This window comes from Parasteatoda tepidariorum, chromosome 1, assembly GCF_982258835.1.
Source record: "Parasteatoda tepidariorum strain Cologne lab strain chromosome 1, Ptep-v5.0, whole genome shotgun sequence".
NCBI classification, from domain to species: domain Eukaryota; kingdom Metazoa; phylum Arthropoda; class Arachnida; order Araneae; family Theridiidae; genus Parasteatoda; species Parasteatoda tepidariorum.
In genome coordinates this window covers 35,502,806-35,515,731 of record NC_141755.1, presented here as the reverse complement: position 1 = coordinate 35,515,731, position 12,926 = coordinate 35,502,806, and the positions used below count along the sequence as shown (strand labels likewise).

Genomic DNA, 12,926 nt, shown 5'->3' with positions numbered 1-12,926 from the left:
ATCAAGATCTTGCAGTGTTTGTTTCCCCCCTTCTTATCGATAGAAAAAATTGTTCGCCTAAACACGATTTCTTTCACTGAATTAAATGGGTGTACATTTAAGTTCCCACCATTCGTCACAAGATGGCACTACCAGGTTATGTAGAAATTGACTGGTGTTAAACGCCTTACTGTAAGTTAGTTCATTTGGTAACAAAAAATTTTAGTGATTCCGTATTTGCGTTACGAAATTATTTTCGTGCAAAAATAGCAGTTTTGTGCCAGATAAGTGCCATTTGCAGGAACTTTTGATCTACTTTAATTTAAAGAAATTTGAAGCTGAGTCATATCGATTGCTTGGAGAAGCATGTGGTGAGGCTGCTTTAAGTGAGAGAAGTTGTCATGAGTGGTTTCAGAAGTTTAAAAATGGTGAGTTCGACGTGAAAGACGAAGAATGTAGTGGAAAAACCGAAATTGTATGAAGATGAGAACTTGGAAGAAGATTCCTCCCAAACGAATAAAATACTTGCTCTTACATTACAAGTGACTCACTCTTACATTACAAGTGACTCAGTAAGCAATTCCACATCATTTAAAATCGTTGGAAATGATTAAAAAACAAAGAAGTTTTGTTCCATACGAACTGTAGCCAAGAGACATTGAACGTTGATTTTGCTATTAAAAATTTTCTAATTGATATATCAACAAATGAATGCACAAAATTGTTAAGATGAATATTGCAGGCACAAAGAAAAAAAAAATTTGGAAAATGTGTAAAATAAAAAAGCCTTAGGAATTTAAAAATTTTGAATTTGTTCAATATTTTTTAGAATGTAAAAAAAAAATTAAGCAGATTAACTATTTTTTGAAGATAAATTATTGATTATAAGTTAAATGAGTATGTAAAGCATCCACAAAGTGAATGATTATACTTTTATTTAAAAAAATGTTACAAGGGTACTGTGACCCCTTAAAGTCAAATACAATTTCAAGTGTTTTTCTTCTTTTTAATATAAATTAACCTCATTAGAGTAACACAGTTCTCCCTAGAAATAAAAAAGGGCAGGGTGCTTCCTAACAAAAAAGGACACTTGGAGTTTTGAAAGGCACCATAAAAATTTATCAAATGTGTAATATTATTTTATAACTGGTTTTGATCCTCAATAATTTTAAAATTATCCTCTTATGCTATTTTCTGTGTGTATTTCAAAAAATAATACTCACTGATTATCAAAATAAGAGAAAAATTTGTAGTTTATAAATAATAATTAAAAGCATACTAAGAGATAATCTCTGTGCATAATTGTTTTTCTTCAAAAAAAGTATAAACTAAAAAAAATTATGTTTTGCTAAGCAATTTTAAAGATTTTTTCTATAATTTGAACATTTAAACTAAAAATTATGAAACAATAAATATTTAAGGGTGATTTTTTAAAGGTATTTATATAAAATAAAATTTAACGATTAAAATTGCTTAAAAAGTCATTAATATGAAAAGGAAACTTCTAAAAATTTAACCAGTTGAGAATAATACTAATAAAATAAATATTTGTAATAGCAATCCAAATAAACCTATAACCACAGGTAATATTAAATAGTGAATTAGATTTTTTTAATGAAATATGAATGAAAAGTTAGTATTTTTAAGGGATGGTGGGTTATTTTTATAAAAAGGGCAAAGAGAGCTCATCAAAGGGCAGGGAGACAGGCCACCCTTCTAAAAACATGTTGGGAGAACACTAGAGTAATGCTATGAATTTTTCCACGATAGTTTCAAATTTTCCACAAGCGGCTTTCCTGTATGGTATGTACTGGCTGAGAAATTAGATGATTTTTTAAAAGCATGTTTATGTAATAAATGCCTCTTATTTTTTCACTTAGTATTATTGTTCTTGTTTTGCTAGAAAGTTTTAAAAATTCTTTGTTTCTATCTTTTAGTGTGTTAAAAAAAAGTACAAAGGATTTTAAAACTCATTTTATCTCTTCTAGGCCATCCGTGATGGTGTGATTGAAGCTACCATAAATCATGCGCAAGGCTATATGCAATCTAAACAAACTGTGGATGTTTACAGTACTGGTGAACCTTTAGCTGCCTTTCATAAAAGGATAAGTTTCTGCCTGGATATTCACAATAAATCAGTCAAGGTATTCTTATTGTATTTATAATTTTTATTCCTTTAATTGTTTTTTCTATAGTAAAATGATGCTGTGACAATGCATATAACTCTACTGTAGACAATAACAATTGTAACAATTTTTGTAAATTTTATTCTTTTGTTTTTTCTATAACAAAATGAATCTGTAACAATATAAACAATTCTACTTGAACCCATTGTGGTAGTGGTCAGGTGTAAGACATCTCTAGTTTTATTATATTTTATACTGTGGTGTCTTTAAAACAAAATCTGTTACTGTGTGCAGAAAAATTTGTTATTTAGAAAGTTTTGTTTCATTTAGTTTCGAGGCTCTTGCAGTTATTAAAGGAAGTTTTTAGTCTGTGTGACAAGTTCAAACATCTATAATTATGACTTTGAATTAAAGTTAATATATATTATAAGTGTATTAAAATCATTTATATTCTTTCTAAAACAATATGTTATAGTTTGCTTTGAAGATTATTTCTGAGATTTTACGATGCTAAATTTTCACATGTTAAAAGTGAACTAAAAATTGTCAGGCATGTTATCTTTGAGTTGGAAACCTCTTTTAATCGATTTGAATTAATGTATCATTTTAGTCCAATGTGGTTTCTGGATTTCTTGGTTTAAATGCTTAAATTAGTTATAAATGCTTATTCACCCGCTTTCAAAATGTCAAGGACTTACATCATGTAACATTCTTTCATTCCTTTCTGATGTTCGAACTATTGCTCAAATTCCAACTTTCATTTGTAACTGTATCCGAAAATTGAAGATTTGATTAAGAAAACATAAAATTTAAGCATTAAATATTTACAAATTGAAAGTCATCTATTGCTTTACATTTAATAAACTAACACAAATCATTAATTACTATTGCTTTTCAACAGATTCTTAGCAAATAAATTCATTTAGTTTTGAATTAACAGATACTTAATCTCAAAGTAGGCAACCTGGAATAAAATTAAAGATAAATTTTAAGAAAGCATGAAAAAAAGAAACCTTTATTTATTATTATTATTTTTTTTTTTACTTTAAAGCTTGACATTGGTGAATAGGTCTCCAAATATATGCATTCAATATCAATAAAAAATATAATTTTTAAATAAATTGATTAGTGCTAAAATGACTGCTGTGTTGAATTAAATAGCGAATTGAAATTTTTAATTTTTTAAGCGACTTGAAAAATTTTTGCACACAGTTATAGAATTCATTTATTCAAATATGATTCCGTGCAAATAGTAAATTTTAATTACTTTTTTTTATTAAATATTAATTGAAAAATTTAGAATTATAAGGTATAAAAATTTTTACATCATTTTAAATGTATAATTTTACATCACAAAATGCAAAATTTGAGCAAAACCGGTTGAATAGTTCCTGAGAAATCTAAGTTTAAAAAAGCTGTATATTTAAAATTTGATTTTTGAGGAACTATTCACCCAATTTTGCCCAAATATTTTGTATTTTGACATGATGTTAAATACTTTAAAATGATATAAGAAAATGTATACCTTACAATTCAAATTTTTTTCTCGCCTATTATTAAAAAATAAATAAATATATACTATTTATTTTTTGCAAAAATTATTCAATCCACTTAAAAAGTTCTCAATGTGGCGAAGTACGTAAAAAGTAATATTAATAGTAAAGGGACTAAACCCTAAACCAATGGTTACCAACTGGCAGGCCGCATGCGGCCCGCGAACTAAAATATATTAGTTGTCATTTTTTGCAGATAATTTTCGTAAAAAATCTAATACCTATCTTCGAGCTAAAATTGAGGATCAGCCAACTTATCTTCAACTGGAACTGTGTGAACTTCAAGCAGATGCATTTTTGCAAATGAGGAAGGAGCTGATTTCTTTAAATTGTTAGATAAAGAGAGATTTCCCAATCTGTGAGAATTCGGTCAAAAATTCACCCCAATGTTTGGAAGTACATACTTGTGCGAAAGTGTAATTTAATCAATGAAATTAATAAAGAATAACAATAGAAACCGTCTTACTGACTCTTCTCTTGAGACCCTTAACAACTGAACTTGAGGTGGATATCCATTCTTTAGTAGTTGCAGCAGACAAACCTCAATTCTCTCATTGAACATTTTGCATGCTACTATGCAAGTTTTAATATAAAGTTTTATATCTTAACAATTTGATATCTGTTGCACATTAATTGTTTAATACATAGGTGCACATTAAAGTTACTGTAGCCAGAATTTCTTAATATGCAATTAAGTATTTTTGAAAATCTACTTCTTATTTTAATTTTCTAATTCAATACTTTTGTTTTATACAACTTGATAAAAATCTGACGGTATGTTCCTTCTCACATAAAATAGTCATATAAAAAATTTTGTAAAAGTTGCGGCTTGCCATTTAATTGGTGTTTTTAATTGCGGCCCCTGGCCTCATGTAAGTTGGAAACCCCTGGTCTAAACTGAGGACTGCTCTTCGACCAATCTATGGGAACCCTATTACCCAGGTTGCAGCTACCCCCTATATTTTGGGGGTCGGAAATCTGAATTCATTGAAAAAAAAGTGCTTAGTCCGAGAAAGTACGTTTTTGTGTCTGATTTCATAACTGAAAATATTGTCTGCACTTATTAATTAGCATATTTGAGGTCACCCCCTCGAGCCATTAAGATTGAGTCCTAGCATGTGAAGATACAGTTATTAGATCAAAGGTTATTCAGGATGGTTCATTTTTTTATTTTGAGCACTGTAGATCCCAAAAATTTAACGAAATCAATATATAATATATAAAATTTACTTAATGCTCTTTTGTGTAAAGTAAGTCTGAAAATTATGGGGAGAAAAAATTTATTTCCAAAGATAAGACTTCAATTAAGAATTTTTAACGCAGTTAAATATAAATTACATAATTTATAAACATATAGTGTGTGTGGTGTAACATTGACCATGCATATGAAAGCAAAGCCTTTGTGTGAAATTGACATAAATGTTTAAATCTCAAGTAAAAGAAAGAGTGAATTATTAACACTTCTTAAGGCATAGGTAATGATGTCAGGAATATACAATTAACGCTTTACTTTTGATTTAATGAAAATTTTAAAAAATATGATTGGTCACTATAGTTGCATGGCTAAAATGTGTGAAGACTATTTAAAGTCGGTAGAATTTATTTTAAATGTAAAAGCAGAAGTTAAAATTAAAGAATAGATTTCTTCCACATAGATTCATTTTTCAAAAAGATGAAAAGTATTGAAATTAAATAAGTGACAGGAATAATTAATTCTCACAATAAACTCTTTAATTACCTATAAAATGAAATTCATTGTTATTAAAAATAGGCAGAAAAACTGGTGTTTTAGATTTTTCTGTTTTATTTAAATTCACACATAAATAAAATATTTATCTTTATAAAAAGAAAATTAATGAAAATAATTATTTTACTAAGCTTTTTTATTAGAAATTTTATGTATTTATAAATTTTTTTTCTTCTCTAGACTATGAGATTTCCTCCTAAATCATTTCATAAAGATCTTGAAACTGCAGAAGTAAGTATTTGTTTGGAATCATTTTATTATAGCTCTAATACTGATTTTGTTTAAGGTCATAGTATATATTTAATCAATTTAACTAAGAATTTTAAATTCTGATTAGTAAATTGTTTTATACATATATATTAGTTTATATGTATTGCGTGATATAAAAATTGTGGTTATTACCCCTAATCTAATTTGTCAAGCCTTAACTCTTATGTAAGTCAGTTGTATCTATTTTTGTCTTTTGGAAAACTTTCAAAAATGTGTATGTAAACTATGTTCTCTAAAAAGAAAAATATTTTTTTTAGTTAAAAACTTTCATGTACTTAGGAAATAACTTTTTCTTTTTTAAATAAATTTGGGGAAAAATTTTATCTGAACTTTTTTTTTGAAGTCAAATAGGGAGTTAAAAATCTAGTAACAACGCTAAGTTGTATAAACAGTAACACCTCGAAAATCTTTCGGTTATCTAAATCGATTATGAATCTTCAAATTCTGATTGTTCGATTAGTAAATTGTTTTATGCATATGTTTTAATTTATTCATATGTATGTAAATTGTTTTATACATATGTATTATTTTACATTACTTTTGTATTTTCTTAAGTAATTTTCGGAAAAAATTTTTATTTGAAGAATTTTTTTTTGAAAATCAAATAGGTAGGTTAAAAACTCATTTATCATGTCATGTAAAAGACAGTTTGCCAAAGAGAGCTATAAGCTAAACAGAATTCAGCTGAGGTATGAATTTAAAGCCTGGTTTTTTACCAACTGGTGATGTTTTTTCCAATACTGACTCATTTAAGTCAAAATCATTATGTCAAGTGCTCTTTTTTTTGTTCATTTTATTTTTAAATGTTTTGTTTAAAAGTTAAAGATAAACATTTGCGGATTTAATTGATAATGATATTTTGAACATTCAAAACTTTTGAACATATTTTTTTTATGAAATTTGAAAATGTAAAATTTTAACAATGACTTAATATGACTGATTCTAATGAGCATATTGTGTCTGATTGGAGTATTCTATATGAAAGTAGAATTTGGTTAGTTCTCCCGCCCAAGGATATGGGCACTCGACTGTTACAATGCAATACAATACAATTTGACAACCACAATAAATACAGTTACAAAAAAAAAAACAACAACATTAGAGTACAGATGATTTCGTTACAATAAAGACAACTGAAGTCCAAAAGCATGAAAAGAACTCTTTGAAAGATGATGGTTTAATGGTTAAAAATAATTAGAAAATGTATTGATAGCCAAAATACAATAAAATTAATTTGAAAAGTAATAAATTGAAAAATAGGTATATAAAGCAACAATTAAAATCAAAATATCCAGGGCAATTCAGGATCCAATAAATATAAAAGAGCACCAAAAATATAAAATAAATTCTATATGGAAGTAATTTGACCTTTCTGGTGTGCAATATGATCCCTGTCAATATTTAAAAAAGATTGTTTTAATGTTATAAAAAGGCATTCTGAATCTGAAGAGCATAAGTCAAATTTTACAGCTAAGGAAAACTCCACCAGATTTCATATCAGATAACAAAAGCTAGATCGGCTTATCAGATTGGTTCACAAAAAAAATTATCTTTGGTAGCTGCTCATTATAAATCCTAACTATATATTTCATTCGCCAATATTGTAAAAAGTAGTTTTCAGTTTGCTTTTCCATGACAGAATATTTGGTATTATTAATATTTACATTTTCTTATGATCTAATTATTTTACTTATTTTTTTTTTCTTCTATAGAACAATATTTGCTGTTAAAAAGATCAAATTTTTTAAAACTAATGTTTTAATTATTATTTCTTTACTTATTTTTTCAGTTTTTTTCTGTACAGCAATAATTGCTAATCTTCTGTTAAAAAGTTTTTTTTTTAAGTCATGCAGTTAATAAAAAGAATCTCTAATTTTAAGAGCTTTGTTTCCAAGGTTCGTATTTGTCATATTTCTGATTTTTATATGCGTTTAACACACTTCATTTTCTACAAATACATATTTTAAAATATTGATTTGAATATTGGTTGAAATATTTGAATTTTTCTTTCATCTTCTTATTTTAATGAATAATGCTTGTTAAAAAACCTGCCAGAATCATTGTCCTAAACTTTTTGTGAATTGTCATTTTTTAAAAAAGAAACTTAGCAATTTTACATCATCAAATTTTTATGATAAATTCAGTGTTATACACATACTTATTATTTTTAGAAAATGCAGTGTCGAATCTTAGGGGTTGAGTTTTGTAGTTTCACAATTATTGACTTTTCTCCTGATTTTAAAAATGATCAATTAAAATGAACAATACAGTATTGGGGGATGAATTGGGGGAATCATCCAACAGATTAGCTTTCAACAAAAATGATAATCTAGATATTTATTGCTTTTCAAGATAATTATAGCTCTACTTTAAAATGAATTGAATAATGAGTTTTTGATCTTGTTACACAGTTTATATAAATATTGGGATAATTAACTGAATAGGTTTTCGATTGTAACAGTACTAAAAAAATTTCCTACATGTTTATCTCAAATTATTATCAGTTGTTCAGTGTTCCATTAAGGTAAATTTGTTGGAAACTTCAAAGTTTGTGTTTTGAAAAAGTAATTCTAAAATAAAAAACATTGTAGTTTATTATTCTTTGTGATAAAATTTGCATTTGTTATACTTAAACAGGGCAAATTATACTTTTTTTCCCTTTCTTTTTTAGTTTGTCATTTGCCTCTTTTTAAAGTAGTCTGCTAATTGTATATTGTTCCAAAATGTCATTTTTTTATAACTTATATTTACTAGAGTTAACAAGTTTATCGTGAGTTTATGTAAAAAATTTAATCATCAAAATAAAAAGCATTTAATATGTCTAGTATATTTCAATAATAATCATAGTATTCTTTATTCATACAATTAAATTGAGGGTACTAAGTAACCTTTTACCATTCAGTTTATGTTTATGTGCAAATAAAAATTTGCTTATAAATAAACTGAAAAAGATATAAAAATGTATCTTATTTTATTACTTTGTGACTGCAGAAAAAATTAAAAGATCTAGTCCTGGATTATAAAAAAGTTTCTTATCAAATGTGCATTTAATTTTGTGCTTTATTTATGTATTTTGATAGGATTTATTTCAGCTTATTTTTATTATGTTCCATTTCAATTGCTTTTTAAATTGAATCCTTTTTAGAAAAAACCAACTATTATAAGGTGGAGAAAAAGATTTTTTTACTGAAAGTGATGGACTTTGTTTTTCAAGCTTGCAATTGTTTTAATTAGTTTCCTGTTTACTTGCAATTTGTTTTTTAAATTAAATGTTCCATATTTTGTAAATAAAGCTTTGTTAAATAGCATAGTCACAGTTTTGTTACTTTACTTGGCTTTGTTATTTTTTCCCCTGTTCTTTTTATGGAAACAAATTTTTATGCATTAGTTATGAATTCGTATTGTTTTAGAATTCTCTTTAAAAAAAAACAACCTGTTTTTTAACCATTAATTTCTTTACTCATTAGTGGTTAATAAGTTATTGTAACCTGCTAATTGTTTGGTATGGAATTAAAGTATTTTGAAATATTGTTTCCATAATTTCTCTAACGATTTTTCATTGACATCTATAGAATAGTGAAGAAATTTTACGTCCAGGCATCTAGGAAAGTATAGAAAAAAATATATTTGTGCTACTATAGTACACAAAATAAAATGTCATTTTATAAGGGCATCATTAATGTAGGTAACTACATTGCTTATGCTCTTAATTTTTTAAAATTTAATTGAGGGACATAGTCTGAACAAACTTTCGATGATTTTCTGGCATCTTAATTGGAGTTTCAATATTGTTACTCTATCTTCTGGCAATCACATGGCGTTTTGTTTTGAATTATTCAGTCAGTAATGTTTTTTAATCTATGATCACATTGATTTTCGAATATTATTCAAATTTAGCACTTAATGGTGCATGTTAAACAATTGTACATATATACCATTATGTGCATCAAATAAACAGTTAATACAGCAATCAGAGTATTAAGAGTAACGGTTGATCTTTCATTGATGTTTAATTTCACAAGAATTTCAAACAGATACATTGTCAATATCTGAACAGTTAAATTGGAGGCACTGGAATTTTGACAAGATATTAATAGTGCTTTTTTTATACCACTTCTATGAACTTATCTGTGAGTTAAATAAGTGATCTAAATGTTAAGGAAATAAAACAATTTCGCCCTTTCTCATGTCTGTACAGCTTTTCTGACAAATCTACCCCAGTCGATTTTGCAAAAAAAATATATATATATAATAATAATAATGACTGTTTAAAATTAATAGTCACAGAATTTTATTTTGCTTTTCGAATTCTGGTGATAAATTTGTATTTCTGTAAATATCTGATAAAGTTTATTAACAGTTAAACATATTTCTAGATTATTTTTTGAAATCATTTTTAATTACGCTTTCCTTTTTTATCTGATTTCTTGAGCATTAGAACAAAATGGCTCATTTGAAAGATGGGAAAAATATATAAATTCTTAATAAGAGCATTGAAAACTCTAGATGTTTTCTAGCAGCTTTTTGTTACTAATAAGTACACTCCTGTTTACTATCATTTTCCTCAGAAACTATAAACCTCTTTATTTCAAAGGAAATGCCATTACTTTTTCCAAAAAGTGACATAATTTAAAAGCTCACTTATCTGTGCAAGTTTTTTAAATAATAAAAAACATGTTAACACTTTTTAGGCAAAACTTTAGTTTTGTTCTATTTTGAGATTTTTTTCATTTCAAGAATATAAGCTTGATATTAGTTCTGATAAATATATTCTAAATTCAATTATAATATTAAAGTAAAGCTATCAGAAAACAGCCCATTGTGAGCCAGGGAAGCCATGTAAGCTAAGGCTGTATATTTCTTGGCCATTCACATGATAATAGCAATGTGGTCAATATTGTACACAAACTGCCTTTACTTTGAGACAAGTTAGTACCAATCTATCAGAGGCTAGCTGCGCTACAAACCACAATCGTCTGTAAATTTTAGAGGGTCATATACAAATTTGAACCCGCCTGTTTCCACACCTCTAACTATCTAAACAAATCTTAGTTAATTCAAAATTTTGCAAAAAATAGTGGGATGACAGAAAATGCTACTTGTTACATTTGCTTCCATTGATAAAGTTATAGGAACAACAAATACAGCGCCAAATATGATTTTTACTAACTTCTCATTTTACAGGAGCGCAGAGAAAGAGAGAAACAAGACATAGAATATGCTAAAGAAATGACAGATGAAGAAGACGATGGATTTCCTTAACTTTATAACAAATCTGTATAATTTTTATTCATGAGAAACATATTATCATCATGTTTGAACTTTATTCACCTACTGAATGTCCTAACATATATATATATATATATTTAACATTAGTAGAGGCTATTAGCTGACTAGCTTGAAAATAAAATTTTCTATAAAACTTCTTATTTATTATTTCCTTCCTCTATTCATTTTTCAATGTGTATTATTTGCTTATTATAATCATTTTTAATAAATTGAGTTGCATATTTTTCTTTTTTGATTTGTGTAGGATTTATTAATAGTTGCGGGGTTGTATCCCATGTGATGTAATTTCAGTACAGTACGCTGAAGTAGATATGGCTTTTAGATGCAGTGGTCTGTCCAGACATTTTGTAAAAGGTCCGTTTTGTGTGAAATTGTGAAAAAATTACTAGTAATTGGTGAATATAAAATAAGCGTTAAAGTCACATCAAGAGAAAGATCCTGCTTTTGTGAATTTGTGCAAATTGTCCTGTTATTGCAAAAAACCTGTTCAAGGAGTTTTTAAATTGTAAAGAGATACAAGATTATGCTCAACACTGTAAAATTGTAATTAAAAAAAAAATTTACATTTTAAAAGGTAAACAGCAATTACTGTTACTAAATTAGAGATGCAACATACAAATATTTGGTATTTAGCCTATACTGCTGAACGCAGAATATTCATTTCGAATGCCGAAGACAAAACTTAGTTCGTTTACATCTGTCTTTCTCCCCCCTCCATGGGAAGGAGTTATTCGATTAACAAAGCAATACTGAAGATACACAAATTTGTGAAGGGTCCGTCAACGGACCCAAATTTCTTCTAAACAGACCCTTGATATGGAGATCTACTGAGATTATTCACACTAACCTTGCTAAAGACGTGAGGTCAAATTCCAAATCTACTTCAGAAGAACCTTAATGGCTCAAGGGATTGAGCACTCGTCTCCTCATGAGGAATCTAAGCGATGCCTGGTTGATACGAATTCCGCATCCACCACAGTGCGAAAAATAACCTCAGTGGTAGGCGGATCATGGGTTAGAGTCCCCTTGCTATCTGGCTAAATGTGGGAATTTTTTGTGGTTTTCCTCACCATGCAATGCAGGTTAATTCCATCAATAAGTTCTCCACGAAGGTAAATTTTTCCTATTACTTGATCCAAGAGTTCAAAATGACAAGGCTGAGTTGAATTTTGGTAGTCATAAACTCAAAATTGAATTGACTGTTTAACGACAGTTGTAAAAATAAAATCTACTTCAGAGTACCGTACACAATGATGAATATGTGAAACATACGCAGTATATAATTATGTACAGTACAAAAACGAAATAATAGAAACTTATAATGTAATGGTTGGGATCTTTAAGTACTAGGACTCAATCTTAATGGTTCGAGGGGGTGACCTCAAATAATGCAACTAAATAAGTTAAAAATTTAAGTTACGAAATCAGACACAATAACGTATTTTCTTTGAATACCTTTTTTTTTTTACAGATTATGAATCCTGATACCATAAATATAGGAGTAATCGTTTCATTAGTTCTTACCGGTGAACAAAGGGATTTTAAAAATTTTACCCTCTCTGAAGGATAATTCCACATAAAAAAAAAAATCATTTTTTGTTTCATAATATTCGGAAAAATTTTATATGGCAAAATACAAAATTGGTGAAATAGTTCCTGAGAAATCGAATTTTAGTGACCTTTTTAAAATTCGATTTCTCACTATTGACCGCATTTGTACAAATTTTGTCTTACCGTGTAAAATCACATTCTTTAAAATAGGTTTAAGTTTGTAACTCTTACTATTATTAAATGTGAACAATAATAAATAATTATCTTAGGATAAACGAATTTTTGTGTAAAAGTCCAAATATTATAAATGGATCCAAACTTTCGACAGCTTTCCTGACCAAACTATTAGGACCCTATATTCCAGATTGCCTATATCAAGGAGATCAGGATTCATAATCAGCCAAGAAAGGG

General features: G+C 27.6%; 1 protein-coding gene across 8 annotated transcripts in view; it reads left to right on the top strand.

Moving 5' to 3' along the window:
* Positions 1-11,097, top strand: part of Rpn3 (regulatory particle non-ATPase 3) — a 32,600-nt gene extending 21,503 nt beyond the window's left edge. For 4 of the 8 annotated variants that reach the window (XM_016048940.4, XM_016048944.5, XM_071180005.2 and 1 more), the window contains exons 10-12: positions 1,968-2,123; positions 5,586-5,636; positions 10,860-11,097. In XM_016048940.4, the coding sequence (XP_015904426.2) occupies positions 1,968-2,123; positions 5,586-5,636; positions 10,860-10,937 (285 nt within the window). In that variant the 3' untranslated portion in view covers positions 10,938-11,097. Of the gene's footprint in view, positions 1-1,967; positions 2,124-5,585; positions 5,637-8,820; positions 8,986-10,859 lie in introns of those variants that run through there. The other 4 variants (XM_071180008.2, XM_016048943.4, XM_071180009.2 and 1 more) reach the window with 1 other exon arrangement.
* The last annotated feature ends 1,829 nt before the right edge of the window (positions 11,098-12,926 follow it).